Source organism: Pseudophryne corroboree, chromosome 2 (genome assembly GCF_028390025.1).
Source record: "Pseudophryne corroboree isolate aPseCor3 chromosome 2, aPseCor3.hap2, whole genome shotgun sequence".
NCBI classification, from domain to species: domain Eukaryota; kingdom Metazoa; phylum Chordata; class Amphibia; order Anura; family Myobatrachidae; genus Pseudophryne; species Pseudophryne corroboree.
The window spans coordinates 341,870,780-341,896,664 of NC_086445.1; the positions used below are offsets into that span (position 1 = coordinate 341,870,780).

The following is a 25,885-nucleotide window of genomic DNA, read 5'->3' on the forward strand; positions in this document are numbered from 1 at the left end:
ACACAGAGGGAGTATGCCAGCTCACACCTCAGCGCCCATATATCCCAAGAAAAGATATATGTACCCAGCGCTGCTTTGTAATGATAATAAGCACCACACTGCGGCACCCCCTTCTGAATATCTCCCCGTTACTTGTCTGAGGAATGTGGAGGTCCCGGCAGCGTCTCCCTTCAGCCGCGTGTTGAAGGAGAAGATGGCGCCTGTGAGCCGCGGGACGAAGCTCCGCCCCCTTCCCGGTGCGCTTTGGCCCGCCAAATTTAAAAATGAAAAATGCCGGCGGGGGTTTCTGGAAACGGTGCCGAGGCACCAAAAAGCTCTCTGCCAGCCGCAAAACTCCAGTAACATGCTGCCCAGGGCGCCCCCCCAGCAAATACCGTTGGTGATGTGTGCGGAAGCATGGAGCACAGTGTTACCGCTGTGCTGTACCTTCCGTTACTGAAGTCTTCTGCCGTCCTGAAGTCTTCTGATCTTCTCATACTCACCCGACTTCTTTCTTCTGGCTTCTGTGAGGGGGTGACAGCGCGGCTCCGGGAACAAGCAGCTAGGCGCACCAAGTGATCGAACCCTCTGGAGCTAATGGTGTCCAGTAGCCGAGAAGCAGAGCCCTTAACTAAGAAGAAGTAGGTCTGCTCCTCTCCCCTCACTCCCATGCTGCAGGGAGCCTGTAGCCAGCAGGTCTCCCTGAAAATAAAAAACCTAACATAAAGTCTTTCCTAGAGAAATTCAGGAGAGCTCCCCTAGGGTGCATCCAGTCACTCCTGGGCACAAAGTCTAACTGGGGTCTGGAGGAGGGGCATAGAGGGAGGAGCCAGTTCACACCCAGATTAAGTCTTTTAAGTGTGCCCAAGCTCCTGCGGATCCCGTCTATACCCATGGTCCTTTTGAAGTCCCCAGCATCCTCTAGGACGTAAGAGAAAATATGTTTGTTGATAATGATACAACAGGAATCATGTGAGGGATGCGTTATACAAAGAATGTTGGGCAAGATACGACTGGTGGTTTAGTCAGTAGATCAAGCACTTGATGGATAATCTTGTGGTTTAACAGTCATGATTAAAGCAGTGGCCGTCTAGTGTAAAATTGCACATGTAGGTATTGAGTTATTACTCAACTAATTACATAAAACAATATACATCCTAAAACATGATTGCTGTACAGACTTATGGGCAATAAATATTAGCAGCATACTGCAAAAGCAGCCATCACTGTATGTCAAGGGTATGTGATATAATTGTATATTGTCTGGAATTTCTTTACTATAGATAAGTTTTTCATATATTGTTCGATACCTTAAAATACTACATCAAAATCACCCTTTAAACTTGAATAAAATGATGTATACTCCCTGGTACATTGCATCCAATTGCAGTTAAACATCTGTGTTTCGCTTACAATATATAATTAGCTACATTTTGTCTCTCCTATTCAGGAAGAAGGGGGGGGGGCTGGGCTGGGCTCCACGGCACTAGGTATCCGCATATCCGCAGGGAGGGTGTGATGATAAAATTATGCGATTCATTACATTTAGCACCGTTCCTCCATACGGCGACATGTTCCCGGTATTATCTCCCTTTCCAACCCGCTTCACTAGGAAGCAGGAGGGATGCGGGAGATCTGCTTACTCTTCCGTGGGTGCGGGGACTACCCGACAAATTATAAGTCTCCCGCAACGTCCGTGAGAATAGGCAAGTATGTTAAAATATGATCTGTACATGACACTGACACTACATGGAACAAAAGAGACAGAGTAACTAGCCTGAGAACCTGAGAAAACTGTGGCTAATAGGACATGTGCTCTTTATGCATGTGCTATTTACCATAGAAACTCGGCCCTTATAGACTATATTTTTAGGATAACAACAGGCAATATAAGAGCCGAGTTCCTGGAAAATGTTGTACTTTGGTCATGTGATATAGGGGTAACAGAAAACAAATTAGTATACTTTAGTATAAAGCATAAATAATACAATAAACCTGTGCCTATGTACCAAATTCTTGTACTATTACATTATTACAATGCATAATATACAAATTTAAAAACCCTCAATATTTATGCTTAATTGGTAAAAAAAAAAAACAACAACTTTTTTTTCTCAGCAATTGAAGAAGATAGTTCAATATATTTTACTGTTTCCGGCAAAAAAAGGCACTATTATTTCAAGTGTCTTCTGTAAACTCTTTTGTTGAAGGAAAAGTCAATTGCGGTAACCCTTACTTTCCTCCACAGCATTGAAATCAGCTAAAGTTCATCGTGCTTTAAGTCTGCAGTGGAAAAAAGAGTGAAAAAACATAGGACATCATGAATCCTCTGGTTTACACGTATACATTCATTTAAAAGCATACAAATATTGCAGAGCGTGGTGCATGCGTGCTCTAGTAAATAACAAAATCACAAATGGTAATGAATTGTGAACGTTAACAAAATGTGGATAATTAGCAAATGTGGCAATTGGCAAATAAATTATATATGTGTATGAGTGAATATTACATGTTTTCAAAGTATTCGCCAAATAAGCCTATGCAAAGTTGCATGCACTCAAACTACTTGGTGAAGCAACTGGACTAGTCCAAAGCAGGTATGTCTTCTACGTGCTGGATGATGGTCTCCACTGCAGCTTTTCCCAGTGACTCAAAGCAAATCCTACGCATCTTGTGCTTCATTTGTGGGACCATGAAGAAATTTCAGGGAGACAGATCTAGACTGTACGGTGAATGACCAAGCTTCTACATGCGTTCATGGGCCAGAAAATCCACCACTTTCCTGGAATAGTCCCTGTGGATCAGCATGCTAACCATCGGGATTGTGAACGGGCGGGATTTAGGGTCTGGTATTGTGACCGGCGGTGTCCTGGCGGCTGGTCACATAACTGCAACTGCATCTAGTAGATATATCAAGGTTATCCATGAGGCAGCAAATACACATAGTAGGCGCACTCAACTTGCATCTTCAGCTTTCATTGAACCTGTCTCGCCCTACACAACACTCAAATATTCTCTGCTAACTCCTGTTCCTCAACTACTATGTATACCTTCAAAATGGTAAACTTCATTCATGGCGGAGGAAATGAAGACAGTGTTAGATGGAGTTGACAGTGTGCTGATCAGTTGGTGGGCAGACAGCAGTGCATAGTAAGGACTCTTTATATAATTAGGAATTCATAACATGAAACGTAAGTTTTAATATACTAGTTTGGATAAAACAACTAAACTGATTAAGTAAGATAGTGCGAAGGATGTTTATATATTATAGAGACTTCAGTCAAAAAAGTATTACATTTGTAAATATAGAGCTTGTTAAGAGCTTCCTAAGGCAAAATAACGAAAGAAAGGTACATCTATACAATATAATGTCCTCAAATGGAAAGAATATGCTTCTAAATATCATAACCATATATTATCTATCAGACACCGTTGTAAACCCCATAATTATCCTAATTTAGTATAGTACCTACACTTATCTGGCTCATGTGTCACCTAACTACAGAAATAGATTTTAGAAAAAGGAAAGATGACAAGGAAAAGAATAAACCATAATAAATTGTGTTGTTTCTTCCCCTTCCAGTATAAACAGAAGTAAGTGATGAAAATTCATAGATCAGTGATGTGAGAGTTGTATCACAGTTCAATATTTGATAGATTTAAAGCAGTGACTTGGGTAGTATTTTCTAATTTTCAAAGGTCTAACATGTATTATCCACAAGTCCTTCAATGTGTCACAGAGACAAGACTGTAAATTGTATCGAGTGTCTATAGCAAATCAGCATCAGTTTGTATACAATATACAGTATTATGCAGAGTTCTCACAAATTAGAAGCTCACACTCACATAAAAAGTGCACAATCCAGACACTTTTTATTTTTAGAACATACTGATGACTCCTAAGTAGGTTTCACTCATTGGGCTAAATGTAATAGCCTGAGTTGCAGGAGGTGTGGGACTTTTTGCAAGTCTGCCCTTTTTTTTTTTTAAAGGTTGATTTGCCTTGAAAATGACCGTTGCTTTAAAAAATAATAATCAAGAGTTATGGTAGACGTACCATTGTTAACTCTATCTTCTAGGTCCACAGGCTCAACAGGGTTTACCATGGGGTATAGGTGGTTTGGAGAGAACCAGGCACCAAACAGTTAAACTTTCAGGTCCCAGGATGCACTGCCCCCAGTCCCAAACTATCCAGTTTAGTGAACAAGCCCATGGCACGAACAGGACAGCGGAGAAGGAAGAATGGAACACACAAGGACACACTCATATTAGAAGAGGAGAACTAGCGACCATATAATAATATTACCCATAAGCCAGGTGCGTCAGGGTGGGTGCCCTGTGGAGCCTATGGACAGCGAAGAAACAGAGATAACAATGATACCATCCAGGTAAGTGCATCCTGGGACCTGAAAGTTTTAACTGCTTAGTACCCGGATCTCTCCAAACATCCTATACTCCATGGTAAATCCTCTGGAGCCTATGGACCCTGAAGAAAACGGGCAAACTTGAACAAAATCCCACACCTCTGGTAACTCAGAGGTTATTAAATTGAGCCAAGTGTATTTGTAAAAGTGTAACAATCTATAAAGATTCACAGCACTTGGGCTTTTTTCTGCTTTCTCTCACAGATACATTCCTCTGGGTCTCTGTTTAAGAACCCTCTACCCTGATTGATAGGAGATGTGATTTTGATACATTGTTTTATAACACGTTATAGAGGGATGTAGTTGGCATCCCGACGTATGGGATCCAGGCGGTCAGAATATTGGAGCCAGAAACCCGACAGGTGTCAGAATCTCGAATGTAAGTATGCCAGGTGAGGGTTAAGGTTAAGCTGCGGGGGAAGGGTTAGGCTAGGGGGAGGAGCTGTTAGGGTTAGGCTGTGCGGGGGAGTTAGGTCTAGGCTATGGATTTCACCCGGACCTAATGACAAAGTGAGAATGTCGGCGTAACAGGACCTGTGCGACCAGTCTGGAGCAACTAACTGGGGTACCTTGATATCATGATGAGAGGCCATGAGGACTACCTCTGGAAGACCTCACATCTGTACCAACAGTTGGAAAACCTCTGGATGGAGGTACCACTCACTGAGAAAAAACCTGTTTCTAGCTAGGAAGTCCACTTACCAACTGTTAGACTTCTGGTATGAATACCGCAGAGATCGCTGGAACAAAGGCTTCCACCCAGAAAAAGAATGCAGGTTGCATTTGATATCATCTCTGCGCTACTGGTCCCACCCTAATGATTTACATATGCCACTTCATTGCGTTTTCTGAGACTCTGTACTGTCTAGCTGGCCAAAATGGACTGAGACCCCAACTGATTGATATAGAAGGCCCAGAGACGGAGAACATTAATTCAAAGAACAGTCTCCATTGGTGACAAAAGGCTCTGAAGGTGAAGTAGCGTTACAGCACCCCAACCAAGTAGACTTGCATCCGTTGCCACAATTACCTAAGCTCTGGAGACAAAGCCGCTTTGGAGCAGAGTCCCTAAAACCAGCCACCACTGCAGGGAGTGATGAGTGCTTATGGATAGAACAAGACACTAAGCTGAGAAAAGTTCACGAATGGTATGTGGTGTACTGGATGGTCTCAAATGTGGAAACCATTGTGCCCAACACCTTCATTCCCAGCCAGATGGACAATGAGGTAGCGCCAGCACCGTCCTAACTAAATACCGGAGGACCCTTTGTTGACAGGTGTTAAAGACTACCCCAAAGAATAGCAGATGCTATAAAAAGGTACCAAGTGTAACTTTTACAACCGTGCGGTTTAGATGCATTTGCAACTGAGAAGTAAAAATCGGCTTTACACAATACTTTCATTTGTGAATTCTGTTGATCACCTATCAGAGATTCCATTGTGAAAGTCTAGTGTCAAGGCTCGAAGATTCAGCATTGGATGGAAGGAGATGGTCGGCTTCTGAACAAGGAATAGGATGGAGAACAAACTTCGTGTCATTTCGACACCGGAACTGGAGTAATATTCTCTCCACATCCCTGGGCAGAGCATACATGAAGAAATGTAGTGGTGGAGGACCTCTGAGGTTGGCACTATAACACATGAAAACAATGCCTAGACTGGAGTCTGGTGATGACTACACCCACCAGTCTCCAAACTGCAGCAAGGGCACACCCACTTGTGATGGGCCTAAGTGTGTCAGACCCCATCAGATGCTTTCGTCTCCCAGTGTCCAGTGGCTTCCATAAAGCTGGCGTGTGGAGCCCTTTCCAGGTAAAAACTTGTGTTTGACCTCCCTAAAACAAAGCATAAAGTGTGTCCCCCCATTGTGAGGGGGCAGACACCAGAAGAAAAGTGATTGGTAAAAATAATATCTGGCTTGGGTCCAAAAAGAATGCCCCCACCAAAATGGAGAAATTCCCAGGAATGGTTGGATTCTGAAACCACATTCTACATGTGGAGCCAAAGACCCTTCATACTGAGGCAACTGCAGCAGAGAAGCTGCGCTACAGAGTCATGACAACTTACTGCAGTGTTCTACAACAAATTTTGTTTTTGGCCCATGATTTCATGGCTTGGGTCACCCATGTCATGGCCAGAAAAGAGTGGATAAGCACCTCTGAAACCATAAAGAGAGACTTTAGAAAATTGTCCAGTATTTTGTTTAAAGGACACTTAATAGATGCCGAACCTTGCAGTGCGAGAGATTGTTCTCATTTGGACACATGCTCTGCCCGAAGCGAACACAGGTAGGCAAATTGGCGAGGGACAGAAAACTATGGATTTGGCATTTTCCAGGCATCCGCAAGGAGAACAGAGAGGTTCAAAGAATGACAGAAAGTGACCATGCTCTTGTACAACGCTTGAAAAGACCAACTGCCTTTGATTGGGCCTCCCAAGCTAAGCAGTCCAGGTTCAACGCTTTGTCCTGTTTGAGAAATGACCACTTACTTCTGAATTTGAAACCAAAATGGACACCAGACCCCTGGAAGAAAGATGATGTGTGTGCGCTTCACGCAATTTGGGATCCCTAAAGAAATGCTTCAAAAAAAGCGTGAATCTTCTGAAATCCCGCCAAGGGCCTGATCGAAGATGGCACCACTATGGCAGACACAGTGGCTCTTGACACCGGTACATCACTGGGCCTTGCCTGACAAGCTGTGCACAGTGGCCCTGAGTCCAAATGTTCACATGCCATTTAACTAGTGAGCACAAGTAAAACTAATGCCATAAAAGCAATTTTTTTTTAACTAGGCAGACCTCCTGAGGGACTATGGACAGCGCCAGTGGTGTGACCTGAACTCACGGATTGAGCCATTCCAGATGCAGGACTGTGTCATGTGCTACTCCTTTGGATTAAATCCAGGAATACTGTTTGCGCAGTTATATACCTATACAGCATTCTGTCCATTCATCCACTGCATTTGGACAAAGTAGAGCAGTTCAAATGGCTGTTTTACTGTGTGTATTAAACATGGAAAAACAATACAGAATAGAACAACAGAGAGTACTCAGTCTTCCAGGAAAGGTGGAAATCCCATAGTCACATAGGAGAGGAGTAGATGTGGACAATGAGCGACTCTACAGCAGATTTTGCACTGGATGCACCACTCTAATGGCTCTGTTTTGTAACGCAGCACCAGCAGGAGGGACACCAGCCATGACAATTTCCACCACTCACACAGTGTGATCACTCTGTACTTCCCGTTGTCACAGGAAAAAACCTGGGGCCGCCCGCTGACCTGGGCTGCATTGCGCACACGCACTTCTGCAAAGAAGCCACTGCAGAGACCTGTCAAGTTGGCGCAGCCATCCGGGACCGCAACATCATCCACCACCCTCTACAAGGGTGAAAACCAAATAGAATATGCAAATCCCAGATGCGCTGTCACAGCTGCCAGTAATGGGATTGTCAGTCCCACTTAAAGAAAACACAATATAAAGAGGAAAATGGTGCTTATAGTGTTTCTCCAATAATAAAAGTGGATGGATAATAAATGTATTTATTAAAAAATATCACTAATACATCATTTTATAAAAACATATAGGAAAAAGGTATATAAATTGCTGAGAAGTAAAGTAATTGATTTTAGCTGCTCAGATAGTATCCACATGGGATCCCGGATTAGATGGCAAATGTTCCCTGGGGAGTATCATATAATACAGCTGGTTTTACCCAAGTTGATGGTGTGTCCAGGTGAAGAGCAGATGTTTTCAGCAAGCTCGCTCTTTCAAACAGCAGTTCACTTGGTCCTTCCAATCAATGCTGTTTGGTGATTTAGTCCCACAATGAATTATTCCAATAACCAGGGGAATTTTTCAATAGTCCATATCTGGATCCGTGTTCAAGTGGAGCTATGTAGTGGCAGCTTGTAGATCTTAACGCGTTTCTCTAGGCATGGTCACCTAGCTTCATCAGAAGTAATTCTCAGTCTGCATAAGGGATCTATTTAAACCCCCTTAACAACCTGATGCCGGTCAGGTGTGGTATAATCAATAATATTATCCATCCACAGAATCATATTACAAAACTGTTATATGCTATCTTTAAACAATTAAAATCAGTTCGGAGGCAACCATACATTTATAATAAAAGGATAGAGGTATATTTTTATTTATAAAAATTGAAGCTCATATGGGGTCATAGGTTGCGTACGGTCACATGATCGAATTAATATTCACTCACCTGTATGGAGTGATAACAACCCCAATCTGCTACCTATGCCTCCATGATGCCTCTGGACGGAGCCCAATGTACCCAGAGGGCCATGCTGTAAGTGTGACCCAATGAGCATCCACCCGTGGGCGTGCTGGTGTAAAAAACTCCACCCGTCTTGCAACGTGCGACAGTGACCCACATCCAGGGCTCAGTGGAATGCACTCACGTGACCCAAAAGTGTCACATGAGCGGAGCAGATGAGGCTTAGCCAATAGAGTATTAGTACGTCATAGATAGTATATTGTTGCTAAGCGACCCCATATGAATATTCCATACCTAGACTTCTCCTTCTCCAATTGGGGATACTCTAATACAAATAATTATAGATATCATGCATGACATGGAATAGCCAACAAGAAAAGAACATGTGGAGGGGGTGTGTCCACAATATGTTACTGGTGCCCACACAGGCACTGAACTTCCCCCAGAAACAGATGGGGATTCCACGCTAAAAGAGAAAACCTATTAGCTGCCCGCCTGTGTTCGAGCTGACAGGGGTAACCCCTCTGTTCCATCACAGGCGGGCGTGGAACGCCTCCAGGGCTGTGTGGAACACAGTTGTACCTCTATCCTTTTATTATTAATGTATGTTTGAATCCGAACTGATTTTAATTGTTTATATATAGCATATAAAGTTTTGTAATATGATTCTGTGGATGGATAATATAATTAATTATACCACACCTGACCGGCATCAGGTTGTTAAGGGGGTTTAAATAGATCCCTTATGCAGACTGAGAACTACTTCTGATGAAGCTAGGTGACCTAGAGAAATGCGTTAAGATCTACAAGCTGCCACTACATTGCTCCACTTGAACACGGATCCAGATATGGACTATTGAAAAATTCCCCTGGTTATTGGAATAATTCATTGTGGGACTATATCACCAAACAGCATTGATTGGAAGGACCAAGTGAACTGCCGCTTGAAATAGCTTGCTTGCTGAAAACATCCAGCACACTTGGACACACCATCACCATGGGTAAAACCAGCTGTATTTTATGATACCCCCCAGGGAACATTTGCAATCTAGTCTGGGATCCCATGTGGATACTATCTGAGCAGCTAAAATCAATTACTTCACTTCTCAGCAATTTATATACCTTTTTCCTATATGTTTTTATAAAATGATGTATTAGTGATATTTTTTAATAAATACATTTATTATCCATCCACTTTTATTATTGGAGAAACACTATAAGCGCCAGTTTCCTCTACAAGGGTCAGGATGCATGTTATCCTTGGGCCTAGGAGGTAACCAAAATGACAGAGTACACAGGGAAAGTGACCCTCCCCCACCACCCCATGCGCCGAGCAGCAAACCGGTCCAACTTCTCTGCAGCCAATGCAGCACACCTGCATATTAACAAAATAAAATGGATTACAAATAAAACACAAATAATTACCTAAAAACAGGTATTGGGGGAGGGTTTAGGTTTAAAGATACAGTTTAATTTTCATTTTTAAGTGCCAGCTCCTTCAGCCTACATGCAAATCCCATGGTCCAATGTCCCCCAGGATTGCTTCAAGAAATATGGTTGTAGTATTTATATTCATATATCTTTTTTTTTGTGTGAAATTCTTTATTTTTGCGTGGTTAAAGAGAGTGGGCAAACAATACATTGAGAAAAGGGACAAGCGGCCACGAGAGCCAACGTCCAACAGAAACCACAATTTTAGAATAGACAGCAAAAATAATCAAAAATACAACATTAGTAATCAAGTATCAACTTTGGGGGGGGGGGGGGGGAGGAGGGAGAGGGGGGTAGGGGAAAGGGGAAACCACGATAAAATCCAATCACAGTACATATCCTGGAGATAGTGAGATCAGAAAACGAGAGAGAAAAAGGGCAGGGGAGAGACGAGAGAAGATAAGGAGAAAAAGAAGAGGAGGGAAGAAGAGAAGAGAGAAGAAAAGGAGAGAGGAGTTGGAGGAGGAGCAGTAGGCAACGCCCATGGGTCTGCGGAAGGAGCTAAGAACAAGGGGGGGGGGGGGGGAGACGGCGGTCTGCGTTCAGCAGCGAGCCAGGGGGTCCAAACCTGTTTAAAAACATGACCCCGGTCGTGGAGATAATATGTAATCCTCTCCATTGATGCAATATGCCAAATTTTGGTTTTAAGAGACGGGAGAGAGGGTGGAGAGTGGTTCTTCCAATTAAGGGCTATCAGTGATTTTGCCGCAGTTAGAATATGTGTGGTTAGTTTTTGGGAGAATTTATTAAGCATCGGGGGAGGGTAACACAGCAAAAAGATCCAGGGATCTTTCAGCACGGGGGAATCCAGAAGGGAGTTTAAGGAGGGAGTGGACTAGATTCCAAAAGGAAGCGATGGATGGGCAGGTCCACCATATGTGTAGCATAGTGCCTCTAGATCCGCAGTTCCTCCAGCAGTTAGGGGAGGAAGACGGAAGTCTATCAGGGGTGTAGTACCAACGGTAGTAAACTTTGTAAGCCGTCTCCTTGAAGGCAGTAGCAATAGAGCATTTAGCAATCCCCAGTCTCATGTCCACCCAGTCCTCGCTCTCTGGAGGGGGCCCAAGATCACGCTCCCATGCGAGTTCGTGGGGCCGGGAGGAGGGGAGGGAAGAACCTAGTAAAAGGGAGTAAAGTTGGGAGATTAAGCCTTTGGAGAGGTGAGAGTGTATGCATAAACTTTCAAAGGGCGTGAGGACTCGGAGCAAAGCGGAGGAGGGCAGAGAACCTAAGAAGTGCCGGATTTGTAGGAATTGAGAGGGATTAAGTGAGTGCGAGGGGGTCTTCTGTTGGAGGACAGGTAGGGACAACCATTGACCCCGATCAGCAAAATCAGTTGGGAATTTGAAGCCCAGCGTTATCCATGTACGGAATCTCGTAATCGAGAATCCGGGAGGAAACATAGGGTTCTGCCAGATAGGGGTCAAGGGTGAGGGGGTAGTGGTAAGACCCATCCTCAGAGAGTGGGAGTCCCAAATTTTAAGGTTAAATTTAATAGTGGGGAGGAGTTTGGAGGTTGGGGGCCGGGAGGTAGAGGGCAGACCCCATAAGGGGGTTAGGTCCAAAAGGTTGACGTGGGCTGCTTCGATATCCAACCAGGATACGGACCCCGGAGGAGCATAAGAGGTGACAATTTGGGAGAGATGGCAGGCTAGATAATAGATTCTGATATCAGGAAGACCTCTACCACCATCGGAGGTTGGCCGTTTCAGGGTATTGGCAGCTATGCCGGGGGGTGGGTCTGTAGTCCAGATAAAGCGCACAAGGGCTCGTTGGGTAGTACGAAGAAAGGAGGCTGGGACTGCCACCGGGAGGGTCTGGAAAAGGTAGATCCATTTGGGGACTATGTTTATTTTAACTGCTATGATCCTGCCCAGCCACGAAATGAAAAGACTGTTCCAGGACGCCAGGTCAGTGAGTGTTTTGGTGAGGAGGGGTGGAAAGTTTTCCCGGAAGAGAGAATTGTAGCGGGAGGTCAAGTAGATCCCCAGATATTTGATCTTTGTAGGCTGCCATTTAAAATTGAAGTTGGTGCGGAGGGATTCAGCTTCTTGGTGGAGCATGGAGCAGCATAGCCTCGAACTTGGAATAGTTGATCTTGTAGCCTGATACAAGGCTATAAGAATGGAGGACTGAGAATAGATTTGGGAGCGAGATAAGGGGCTGGGTCAAGGAAAGTAGAACGTCATCTGCGAAGAGGGAGATTTTAGGGTCGGTATGGCCTACTGGTATACCATGGATACCTGGATGAGCCCTAATTTGAGAGGCGAGTGGCTCAATAACAAGGGCGAATATCAACGGTGATAGAGGGCACCCCTGACGCGTACCATTCGATATGCGGACCGGGGCAGACGGGACACCATTGATTAAGACCGTGGCGGAGGGGGTGAAGTATAGTGCCAGAACACCAGTGAGGAAGTCACCAGACAAGCCATAGGCCTCCAGGGCGGCTCAAAAAAAACTCCAGGAGATCCGGTCGAAAGCTTTTTCAGCATCCAGGGAGAGCATAATAGCGGGGGATCCCCTGGAGTTCGAGATGTGTATCAAATCGATAGCTCGTCTGGTGTTATCCCTCGCCTGGCGGCCCGGAATAAACCCCACTTGGTCATAGTGGACAAGGGAAGGGAGATATGGGTTAAGGCGATTGGCTAGGATTTTAGCAAAGATTTTGAGGTCCAGGTTCAGGAGAGATATAGGGCGGTAGCTAGCGCAGTTAAGGGCGCCCTTGCCCTCCTTAGGAATCACCACAATTCTGGCCTCTAACATCTCAGGAGGAAAAGAGTCGCCATGGATAATCTTATTAAACAGAGATTGGAGGTGGGGGGAGAGAAGATCGGAGAATTTTTTGTAGTAAAGAGCTGTGAACCCATCTGGACTAGGGGATTTACCGATCTTTTGCATGAGTATAGTCTGGGCAATTTCTTCCACCGAGATCTCACTGTTAAGATGGTCCATGGCGCCCTGAGGCAATCTAGGCAGGTTAGAGGCTGAGAGAAAGTGAGAGACCAGGTCAGAGTGGGACGGGGAGGAGGGACCAGACGAGGAGGGTGGCAGATTGTACAAGTTAGCATAGTAGGATTGAAAGGCAGCCCTAATGGCGGTAGGGTCATGAACTAACTGATTGAGAGGGTTTCTTATAGAAATAATATTATTTTGGGCTCTTGCGGAGCGGAGTCGTGCCGCCAGGATCTTGTCCGCCTTATCTCCCTTCTTATAAAAAGACTGGCAAAGCCATTTGAGAGGTTTAGCCACCCGTCTGGAGAGAAGGAGATCGAGTTCCGCTTTAACAGTATGGAGTTCAGACAAGATAGCCTGGTCGGAGGACGCCTTGTGCTGGGTCTCAAGGGTGTGGAGTTTCATAGAGAGCCTGTTAAACTGGGTAAGAGACTGTTTCTTGGCTTTCGAAGCTAGGCTGATGATGTGCCCACGAAGGACTGCCTTGTGTGCCAGCCAGAGAGTAGACCTAGAAATGTCGGGGGAGTCGTTCAGGGTAAAATAGTCAGAAAGCTTATCCCGAAGATGGGAGCGTATCTCCGGGTTGTGAAGGAGGGAGTCGTTGAGGCGCCAAGTCATGGGGCGGGGGCAAGAGAGCAGACCCGAGAGGTCGCAAGAGATAGGGGCATGGTCAGACCAGATCAATGGGTGTATATGGGCTGCGTGGAGATTCAAGGCAAGTTCATGGCTGAGCAGGACCATATCGATACGGGAGTACGAATTATGAGGAGCAGAATAGAAGGTGTAGTCACGTGCTGAGGGATCTTTTATCCTCCAGGAGTCGTAGAGAAGCTGGGATCACATGAGACGGAGGAGGGATCTAGAGCGGAGAGAGTCCGACGGGGAAGCAGAGGGCAGAGAGGGAGAGCGGTCTATATTTGGATTTAAAACGTAGTTAAAATCCCCGGCCAGTATGAGGTCGCCTTGTCGGACTCGAGTAAGGAGAGTATCTAGTTTTGCAAAGAACAGCTCTTGTCGTTGGTTAGGGGCATAGATGTTAGCTAATGTGCATAATTTGTTGTTAAGTTTCCCCACCAACACAAGAAACCGGCCGTCCTTATCAGCGTGGGAATCTAGAAGTTCAAAGGTGAGGTGACGGGCAAATAAGATCGCGACCCCCGTTTTTTGGCCGAATGGTCACAGGCGTGGAAAGAATCAGGGTACGGTTTACATTGCAGCGTAGGGTGGGAGTTATGTAGGAAATTAGTCTCCTGGAGGAAGACCAGGTCGCACCTAAGGAGTTTAAGGGAGGCAAAGAGCTTACCTCTCTTTTGAGGGCTATTCAGGCCCTTTACATTAAAGGAGAGTACCCGGAGACCCATGGGCAAGCAGCAAAGAGGTAGGCAGAATAGAGAGAGCGTAGAGTTCTGAAAGTGGGGTAAGAAGAAAGAGAAATAGATGAGAGGGATACAAAGCGTGAGATAGCGTGGTCAGAAAGGAGGGAGGAAGGAAACCGGAAGGAAGGGGAGGGTAGTTGGTCGTCCGGCGGTAGAGGCCAGGACCGGTGGTGCTGACAGGGGGAAGGGGTACTAGGTGTCGGGAGGGCATCTAGGTCAGCAAGGGGGTTCGAAGCCCTAAGGGGGCGCAGCATGGCATCCAGACGATGCATCACAAACCGCGTAGCAATGGGTAAGAGGCAGACCCCCCTGGAGGGACCTGAAGGGAAAAGCTGGAGAGAAGACAGGAATGAGGAACAGGTGGAGCGCCAGCTCCAGAGAGAAATCAAGGGAGAAAAGAAAAAAGAGAAAAGGAAAAAAAAAAAATAACAAAATATCACACTGTAACAAGGGGTAACATCATAACGGTCGAGAACCGACTAAGGGATCGGGAAGGTAGAACATGGGAGATCTAAAGGTAAACAGCTCCCCGGCTAAGGAGTACGACCAGGAAAGGTCGACACAAACATAGGTATGGTACGTCAACTCAGAAAGCTAGAAGTCCATCAGGGAACCGAAGGTGGAGCCGGAGAGGCAGAAGATGCTGGAACCGTGACCCACTCCGAACGGGGGGGCGGAGGTGGGATCCGCTGTGTCCGTGGAGGCAGACGTGAAGCAGAAAGGTCCTGTTCGTCTGTGTGGATACCCAGCTTGGAGAGCAGCGATTGAGCCTCGGGTGGGTTTCTGGCTGTGAGTTGCTTCCCTTGATGCCAAACCAGGATACGGAATGGGAAGCCCCAGCGGTACTTAATATTGTGCTGGGAGAGCAGGGAAGTGATGGGCTTAAAGTCCCTACGTTTGGCTAGGGTGAGCAGGGATAAGTCCTGGAAGATCTGCAGGGAGACATTTTGGAAGGTCACAGACCCCAGCCGCCGGGCCACTCTCATAACGGACTCTTTCGCAGTGAAGTAGTGCATTCGGAGAATGACGTCCCTGGGCTGGGAAGAGTCTTGGGAGCGGGGTCGGAGGGCTCGGTGTGCGTGGTCCAGGAGGAGATGGTCTTCGGGGGTGTCAGGTGACAGGTGGGTAAAGAGGCATTTAAGGTAAAGTTCAAGATGGGCCGCTTCAACTTCTTCAGGAATACCCCGGATCCTGAGATTATTTCTCCTTGCCCGATTGTCCTGGTCCTCATGCTCCTCCTGCAATTGGGCAACATCTTGGCGGAGTTGATGGAAGTCGGTCTCGACCGATTGTTGGAACGTCACCACCTCTTCCACTCGCCGCCCGAGTTGATCCGTTCCAGAGCCAATTTCGGCGATATCAGACTTCAGGGAATGGAGAGCCTGGACAGGGGTCTTGACATTCCGCACCTCTTTAAGGAGGGAGAGAAAGTCCCTGCGGGTAAGGGGTGTGAGATCGTCGTCATCAGGATCGGAGTCGGAGGGACCGTGGAGGTGTTCAGGAGCATCGGACCTGTTCTTGGCTGGAGTGCTCTTTTTAGTAAGGAATGGTGTGAGGTCAGATCCCTGCGATTTTTTGCCACCTCTGGGCATCTTGTACAGATGAGAAGAGGGGTAGACGGCAGAAAGGGGGTAGAGAAGGCGCTCCAGCAGTCTGGCTCATGACCAGGGGGGGTAAGGCGGGGTTACTAGAGAGATGTCATGAGGCGGCCAGCAGGGCAGCGTGCCTGGGACAGGGCCGGGGAGCTTCGGCCGATAGAAAGGCCCACGTGGTCCCGGAGCGGAGTCAGACAACCAGAGGGCGCAGGAGATGAGCTGGTGTATCGTGTATATCCGCCCCTATCCAGGGTCTGCGGGGGAAGGCCCGGCCACAGACCAGCCAGTGACCGGGGCAGTACCAAGCTCGGGTGGTGGGTTAGGGGTGTCAGGCTCCAGCAGTAGTAAGGGCCGTCACAGGAGCCGGGAGAAGCAGAGGCCCGTAGGGGGGGGGCAGGAGTGTGCGGGGCCAGAGATAGTGCAGGGGCCCTGGGACTAGTTGAAATGCGGGCTCCAGAGGGCCACAGCAGGGGGGTCCCTAGCGCGGGGTCCCGGACCGCGGGGGCGCTGAGGAGACGCAGGCTGCCGGGGGGATGGCAACGCTGGGCTGCGGCAGCTGAGGGCCCACGTGGAGAGGTTAGGGAAGGAGGTTATGGATGTGCAGGCTGCTAGCAAGCAGGTAGGAGAAGGCTGGTGGTACCTGCACAGAGCCGCAGTAGTCTTCCACGGCTAAATATGCTGCTCGCCAGTGTCCCACGTCACAGCCGCACGTCGCTCCCGGCTCCGACCTCAGAGTGTGCGGCGTCGGGCCCCGGCTTCCGGAAACAGAAGAGGCCTGAGGTCCGTAGTGCAGTGGATGGCGTCCTCCGGGCGGGTGAGGAGGCCAAGGAGAACCAGGGGATCCCTGAGGACCCGGACGGCAGACTGGGATCCAACGGCTGAAGGGAGCACCGCCGCGTCCCGGTGGCTGCCAGCAGGAGAGGCCCCGGCTTCACCCCAACCCGCAGGCCGCAACCCGCACAGACACAGGAGGTGTCTGCCGGCTCCGCGGACCACACAGGTCGGAGCAGGGGGACCCCAACAGGGTGGGTGGTGGGTTCGTGGGACACCCTAGGGGTGTAGAAAGGGCAGAGATAGGAGACCCGGCCAGGAGCTCCAGCTCCACACGTCCTGTCGGCTCAGCAGCCAGGCCACGCCCCTATATCCATATTTCTGAGCATATTCTTACTTTATTGTGAAGTGGCATGGGCAGTTTACATTTTATGAAACTGAGCTAATGCACATGCCAGCCGTACAAGACAGACTAGATAAGGATTCTTTACTCAAAAGTGTGAGTGGGGAAGATCAAGGTGGTTATGATACTGTATGGACGGGTAACTACTTTATGGACGGGTAACTCTTATAGGTCTTTAAAATGTATACATATTTACAATAAGTAAGTAATGACCTTTATTTAGACAAATGGCAGTGCAAACTGTGCACATTGGGGCTGACGTGTAAGTGTTCACCCCAATATAATGACATATATTAATCCTAAAGCTAAATACAGTATTAATGGCACTATACTGGAAACTACTGAGGAGGAAAGGGATCTAGGAGTCACTATTTCAGATGACTTAAAGGCAGGTAAGCAATGTAACAAGGCAATGAGGAAGGCTAGTCAGATGCTTGGCTGCATTGGGAGAGGAATCCGCAGCAGAAAGAAAGAAGTAATAATGCCACTGTATAGGTCTTTGGTACGGCCTCATCTAGAATACTGTATTCAGTTCTGGAGGCCATATCTTCAAAAAGATATTAATACATTAGAAACTGTACAAAGGAGGGCAACTAAAATGGTGCATGGCCTACATCACAAAACATACCCAGAAAGACTAAGAAATCTCAATATGTATAGTTTGGAGCAGAGAAGGGAAAGGGGGGACATGATAGAAACTTTCAAATATATCAAGGGTTTTAACAAAGTCCAGGAGGGAAACATTCTCCAAATGAAGAGTAGCAAAAGGACACGAGGACATGCACTGAGACTGGAGGGGGGGGGGGGTTCAGGGGAAATTTGCGGAAAAATTATTTCACAGAAAGGGTAGTGGACAAGTGGAATAGCCTCCCATCAGAGGTGGTAGAGGCTAAGACAGTAGAGCAATTTAAACATGCATGGGATAGACATAAGGATATCCTTACAAAGAAATAAGGAACAAATAAGGTTAGAGATAAAAAATAATATAAAAAAAAAAAAAGGGCAGACTAGATGGGCCAAGTGGTTCTTATCTGCCGACAAATTCTATGTTTCTATATTTATTGTCCCCAAAAGAAATACAGTATTATATACAGTAGGTATATTATATCTAGGGATTTACAAATTGCTTTAAAATAACCAAATTTGAGAATTTATCAAATTTTGCTTTTATAACCCACAAAAATATATATATGAATAGTTCTGCTGAATAAAAATCACTGTCCATCAAGAAATAATATATATATATATATATATATATATATATATATATATATATGTATATATATATATATATATTTTTTTTTTTAAGTAGTACATAACAAAAAAAAGTGCAAGCACCACAATAACATAGATATTAAATATTTATCAATGTGTGGTAGCATTAACTGCCTTATGTCATTATTTTTTACGTAACATAAAAATGTCGTAACAATTACCTCCAACAAAGGCTTGTGTTTCATTTCTCCTCTGTTCTTCAATCTGCTTCAAAAACTGCCTGATCTCATTGTCATAGTCTGTCCATTCAGAGACAATACGTGCTGCAGCTTTTAGTTTGGGCTCCTTAGTTTTGGGATTGTTGCACTGTGATAAAATATGTAACAACATACTAGATCAGGATTGGAATGCAGAGTTAATTTGTATTTAATAAAAAAACTTACTTTGCCCATATGTTTAATAGCACCTTCCTAGCTACAATCTTCCATCAGAGTAGAGCAGTAAATTACTTTAGAGCAGATCTTTCAATAGGCTCCTGAAATGTTCTCATCAACATCTTGACCTTTTGCCTTACAGCAAACAGCAGCTCATGTGGGATGTAAGATGTTTCATTAGTGGTTCTTTAGAGACACTGCATAGCACTAATCTGACAATGTTCAGATTTTTTCAGTAGTTTGTGAAACTGAAGTTATGCATAAATATCAATATATGCATAAGACCAGTGCCAGTAGACCAGTGCCAGTAGATAGAAATGGCCCTAATAATTTGTGACAATAATTAAATACCAAATATTTGTGAATAGTAACATCACTGAATCTTTTTCAAAATTTGTTCCAAAATGATCTTGAAATTGTCCATAAGAAATCCAATTTGGATATCAGTATGTGAAGGAAGAGTTTTAAAATAATGAATGTACTAAAATGTCTAAGGCTATGACATGTTTTAAGAAAGTTAATTAAAATAATTATATATTAGCTTTTAAATGCTTCAACAGTCAATGAAGGCAAATATCTTGATTCGTGCCTTGGCATTTATTTTATTTTTTTTCTTTCTTTTAAGGATCCTACTTAGGAACAATTGTGTAATGAACAAAAAAAGAAAAAAGATGTCCGCACTGCAGTATCCCTTATATTATCACAAAGAGCAGAATTGAGATTGTACTCCCTGTGTACCTATTTACAATTTGCAGACCGCAGAGACGTGGCGCTCCCTGATTGGCTCAAGGGACCCTCTTTGACAGCAGTCACGGGGGTCCGGCAGTCGGGGAAAGGGGTCCCATGTGTAAACATGGGACCCCTTTCAGTGCGTGGTCCATGTTTTGCGTTTTTTTATTTTGCCAAGTACGTGGATTACAAACTCTGAAGAGGACCGATCTACACAGGATTGTTGTGAGAATAATTTTATTTACAGGTACCCCGTGGATTCTACATGGACAAGGGGACCGAGCCTCGTGTCAACATAGGTAAGTATGTGTGTATGTTGGTGTGCATGCATGTAATAAAGTTATACTGTCACGGTGTGTGTGTACTGTTTTTATTTGGGTATTTTTTTGTAGTAGAACTACAGGTACCAGCGGGCCCGTTTCCCCCCGCATGCTGGTACTTGTGGTTCTCCAAGTACCAGCTTGCGGGGGAGGCTTGCTGAGACTTGTAGTTCTGCTAAAAATAAACAATATTCTTTTTTTGAGACTTAGCTATCAGCCTCCCATCCGCCGCCCTTGGATGGGGGGGACAGCCTCGGGCTTCACCCCTGGCCCTTGGGTGGCTGGAGGGGGGGACCCCTTGATTTAAGGGGTCCCCACTCCTCCAGGGTACCCCGGCCAGGGGTGACTAGTTGGGGATTTAATGCCACGGCCGCAGGGACCGGTATAAAAGTGTCCCCCGGCTGTGGCATTATCTCTCTAGCTAGTGGAGCCCGGTGCTGGTGTTAAAAATACGGGGTACCTCTACGTGTTTTGTCCCCCATATTTTTGGCACCAGGACCGGATGCAGAGCCCGGCGCTGGTTGTTAAAATACGGGGGATCCTGTCATTCCCCCCCCCCCCGTATTTTTGCAACCAGGACCGGCTCAAAGAGCCCGAGGCTGGTTATGCTTAGGAGGGGGGACCCCACGCAACTTTTTTCAGGGTTTTTTGAACACTTTTGTGCCATCCATGAAGTCGAATCCAGGACGCACACTATCGTCAATTGGTCTGTTTTTCAACAGCGGGACTGTCGAATCCGTTTTTTATTTAATATGTCGAATTCGGGTCCCGGCGCCCGGGATTCAACTGTCGAATTGTGTCGAATCCAAAAATGGTTGAATTCTGCAATTGCATATACCCCATAATGGTCGATATACTATTAGGTGCGGTGAATTACTTTTAAAACACTTTCTTTTTCCTTTCAGACACTCCACCTCAGTGGATTTCTTTATCTATTTTACCTATATTTTGCAAAAATTTAAAATAAATAATAGAAATATCTATTTTGAGTGGACCATAGTATACGATTCTCTCTATCACGAAGTAAAAATAAAAGTAAGATAAGTTTTAAATATTTCTTAATGTAAGTAAATATTAATCCATGGTTCTTGGCTTTACCCGAGGAGCAGCCGTAGTAGATATGGTAAAAAGTGACAGAACCATTTTTGTAGTTTATTCATTTCTACCCACTGGAGGTGGAATCCACATTTTGATCCGTTTTTCCGTTTGGGCATTATCGCTCACGCAACGCAAGCCACGCATCGGTAATGACATCATTATGTCAGCCTCCTGTTCATCCCCTTAGGGCAGTCTTTTTCAACCAGTGTGCCGTGGCACACTAGTGTGCCGCGACCAGTTGCAAGGTGTGCCGCGGAGCCAGAGCAGCTTCCTGCACCTTCAGAATGAACTGTTGGCCCGGGCTCTTCTTAGAGGATCAGTCGTGCTCTGACCGCGACCTATGCCTTGGTGACGCGGCGGTGTGATATCATAGGTCAGGTCCAGGTCAGGGCCACCGCGTCTCATCACTCAGCCAGCCCACCCGCCAGCATACACAACTTCCAGTTCCCACCTGCATCCACAGCTTTCCTTGCCCACCCACATCCACACCTGCCCGACCGCCCGCTGCTCAGTATTTGCAGCACTCCACTATGAATAACCCCCACCACTGAGGGACATTGAGGAGGACAGCTGACCGGTAGGGGCTAATATTTGTTATGTTATTTCTCCTGTGGGGAGCAATAAGATTCATGGTGGGAACAATGTGAATAATTAATGTGGGAAGCAATAGGATTTATGTAGGGAGCAACATGATTTATGTGGGGAGCAATGTGATTGTATTTTCTGTGTAGGCCAATGTATGTATGGATTTTTTTTTTTTTACTGTGAGGGCCAATGTGTGTGGTTTTTTTTTTCCCTGTGGGTGAACTGATGGTGTGCCTTGGCAATTTTAAAATATTGTTTGGTGTGCCGCGAGTAAAAAAAGGTTGAAAATCACTGCCTTAGGGGATGTTTATTAAAATTTCAGGTACGTAGTTTTCCTATTTCCCACCTGAAGAATACATATGTTGAATTTAAATTTCCTGTGCAAAAACACAAGGAAAAGGAAGCCAGTGTGGTTTGCGAAAGTAGCAGCAAGTATTGTGAAAGCAAAAAAGAGATATATCTTTTTAGACGGAAGGAGACTAAGAAGGTAATCAGATTTGCAAAGGAACAAGCTGAGAAGAAAATGGCAAAACATTTTTTTAGGTATATACAGTTGTGCTCATAAGTTTACATACCCTAGCAGAATTTGTGATTTTCTGGCCATTAGTTAGAGAATATGAATGATAATAATAATAATAATAATAATTTTATTTATATAGCGCTCTTTCTCCAATAGGACTCAAGGCGCTTAACAGATACATAGCATAATATAGTACAGAAAATAATGAAGTACAGAACAGATTTTCATAAAATCAGGGTCATTTGGGTAGTTTCTGTTGTCATTATGATTTAAAGAGAGTAAACACAGTTGTTTGACAATAAATGGCTTCACCCAACCACTAACCATGAGTGAAAGAAAAGTTTGTGAGTTATCATTCATATTCTCTGACAAATGGCCAGAAAATCACAAATTCTGCTAGGGTATGTAGACTTATGAGCACAACTGTAAGTGAAAGGAGAAAAACAAAAGGCAGAAGAGGTGCTGTAGCACCATTAACATAATTATTCAACCATTCATTAGCTACAGGAGTAATTCAAGAGGACTGGAAAAGAGTGAATGTAGTCCCACTGCACAAAAGTGGAAGCAAGGAAAAGGCAAACAACTACAGACCTGTGAGTCTTACTTCCGTAGTAGGGAAATTGATGGCAACACTCTTAAAAGAAAGAGTTGTAGATTATCTCAAATCCAGCAATTTACAAGAACCCAAACAGCATGGATTCACTGGCGGGAGATCATGTCAAACAAACATGGGCCTAATTCAGAACTAATCGCAGCAGCAAATTTGTTAGCTAATGGACAAAGGGGGTCATTCCGGGTTTGTTCACTCTCTAGCAGTTTTTAGTAGCCGTGCAAATGCTATGCCGCTGCCGCCCACTGGGAGTGTATTTTAGCTTAGCAGAAGTGCGACTGTTTTTATCGCAGAGCGCCTGCAAATTTTTTTTGTGTAGTTTCAGAGTAGCTCAAAACCTACTCAGCACTTGCGATCACTTCAGACTATTCAGTTCCGGATTTGAAGTCACACACCCGCCCAGTGTTCGCCCAGCCACGCTTGCGTTTTCCCTGGCACGCCTGCATTTTTCCCGAACACTCCCTGAAAATGGTCAGTTGCCAGCCAGAAACGCCCACTTCATGTCAATCACTCTGCGGCAACCAGTGCGACTGAAATGCATCGCTAGACCCTGTGCAAAACTGCATCGTTCGTTGTGCCCATACGTCGCAAGTGTGCATTGTGCCACATACGCATGCGCAGAACTGCCTTTTTTTAGCCTGATCGCTGCGCTGCGAACAAATGCAGCTAGCGATCAACTCAGAATGACCACCAAAATCATGTGCACTGCAGGTGTGGCAGATATAACATTTGCAGAGAGAATTAGATTTGGGTGGGGTGTGTTCAAACTGACATCTAAACTGCAGTGTAAAAATAAAGCAGCCAGTATTTACCCTGCACAGAAACAATATAACCCACCCAAATTTAACTCTCTCTGCAAATGTTGTATCTGCCCCACCTGCAGTGGTTTTGTTCATTAGCTAACAAATTTGCTGCTGCGATCAGGTCTGAATTAAGCCCTTTTTTGACTGTGTAACTAAAGTGATGCATAAAGGTGGAGCCATGGATATAGGTTATCTAGACTTTAGTAAGGCTTTTGACACTGTTCCACATCGCAGACTGCTAAATAGACTCGAAAGCTTGGGATTGGATACTAAGATTGTTGAATGGATAAGATCTTGGTTGAAGGATAGAAAACAGAGGTTTGTAGTAAATGGAGTGCATTCACAGGAGGGAAATGTTACCAGTGGAGTACCCCAGGGATCTGTACTTGGACCAGTGCTTCTTAATATCTTTATTGGGGACATTGCAAATGGCATTAAAGAGATAATAGGATTTTAAATACCTACCAGTAAATCCTTTTCTCGTACTCCATAAGGGATATTGGGGATAGATTAGTACGATGGGGTATAGACGGGTCCAAAGGAGCCAGTGCACAATTTCTTCAACTGGGTGTGCTGGCTCCTCCCCTCTATGCCTCCTCCTACAGGTCAGTTATAGGTAAAACAGTGTCCGAAGGAGAATGACATACAGTACTTGAGAGAAGGAACATAACAAAAGGTGTGGTGAGATTTACACATCAGCACACCAACATATAACTTAGCCAGCAATGCCTGGCAACATTAACAGCAACAGCTGAACAGGAAACACAGAACAGAGAATCTGTAGAAAGTCACCGCACAGAGGCGGGCTCCCAATATCCCTTATGGACTAGGAGAAAAGGATTTACCGGTATTTAAAATCCTATTTTCTCTAGCATCCATAAGGGAAATTGGGGACTGATTAGTACGATGGGGAGGTCCCAAAGTTTCCAGAATGGGCGGGAACATGCGGAGACATCTGCAGCACCATCTGCTCAAACTGGGTATCCTCTTTGGCCAGGGTATCAAACCTGTAGAACTTCACAAAGGTGTTCTTCCCCGACCAGGTAGCAGCTCGGCATAGTTGTAGGGCCAAGACTCCACGGGCAGCTGCCCAGGAAGAGCCCACCGTCCTGGTAGTGGGCCTTCAGACTGTGGAACAGGTACGGCTGCCGACGCATAGGCCTGTTGGATAGTAAGCATAATCCAATGAGCAATGGACTGCTTTGAAGCAGGGCAACCATTTTTCTGTGCATCATAGAGCACGAAGAAGGAATACTTCTTACTGATCCGAGCCGTCCTCTTGACATAGACTTTCAAGGTTCGCACTGCATCCAGAAGTGTCAGAACTGGACGGAATCACAATAGGTTGATTCAAGTGAAACGTGGAGACCACCTTCGTCTGGAACTGCTGTCTAGTTCTGAGCTCGCTCTGTTCTCGTAATAGACCAAGTACGGACTTTTGCACGACAAAGCCCCCAATTCTGAGACACGCCTAGTAGAAGTCAGGGCCAGTAACATCACCACTTTCCACGTGAGGTACTTATCTTCTACCGCCGTCAGAGGTTCAAACCAGGAGGACTGTAGAAAGCGTAACAATACATCCAGATCCCAAGGTGCCATAGGCGGCACAAATGGAGGTTGTATGTGAAGCACCCCTTGCAAGAAGGTCTGAACATCCGTCAAGAGAGCCAACTTCTTCTGGAAGAAGATGGAAAGAGCTTAAAGCTGGACCTTAATGGATCCCAGACGGAAGCCTTTATCCACTCCATCCTGCAGGAAATGTAGGAACCTTCCCAAGTGGAATTCCGCAGAGGGATATGTGCATTCCTCGCACCAGGAGACATATCTCAACCAGATATGATGATAGTGTTTTGACGTCACAGGTTTTCTGGCTTGCACCATAGTGGCAATTACCTTCTTAGAAAGCCCTTTGTGAGCTAGGATGTTCCGCTCAACTTCCATGCCGTCAAACGAAGCTGCCATAAGTCCGGGTAGACGAACGGTCCTTGTTGAGGAAGATCCCTTCTTAGTGGCAGAGGCCAAGGGTCCTCCAGGGACATGTCCAGAAGAGCCGCGTGCCACGCTCTTCAGGGCAATCAAGATTGATCTCACTCTTTGATGCCTGATCCGCTCTCTTGAGCACCCTTGGGATCAACAGAATCGAAGGAAACATGTAGACCAGCTGGTAAGGCCAAGGCAATGTCAGCGCATCCACTGCGCTCGCTTGAGGGTCCCTGGTTCGTGAGCAATAGCAGCAAAGCTTCATGTTGAGGCGAAAGGCCATCAAGTCGATCTGTGGGCATTCCCACCTGTCGATGATCTGTTGAAACACCTGAGGGTGTAGTCGCCACTCCCCCC

The 25,885-nt window shown here is 45.7% G+C and overlaps 1 protein-coding gene across 1 annotated transcript in view; it reads right to left on the minus strand.

The window, feature by feature from the left end:
- Nucleotides 1–865: 865 nt before the first annotated feature.
- UGGT2 (UDP-glucose glycoprotein glucosyltransferase 2) overlaps nucleotides 866–25,885 on the minus strand; it is an 813,961-nt gene continuing 788,941 nt past the window's right edge. Inside the window, exons 38-39 of the mRNA XM_063953033.1 lie at nucleotides 18,671–18,815; nucleotides 866–2,262 (exon numbers count right to left, since the gene is read on the minus strand). Of these exons, the coding sequence (XP_063809103.1) occupies nucleotides 2,240–2,262; nucleotides 18,671–18,815 (168 nt within the window). The 3' untranslated portion in view covers nucleotides 866–2,239. The remainder of the gene's footprint in view (nucleotides 2,263–18,670; nucleotides 18,816–25,885) is intronic.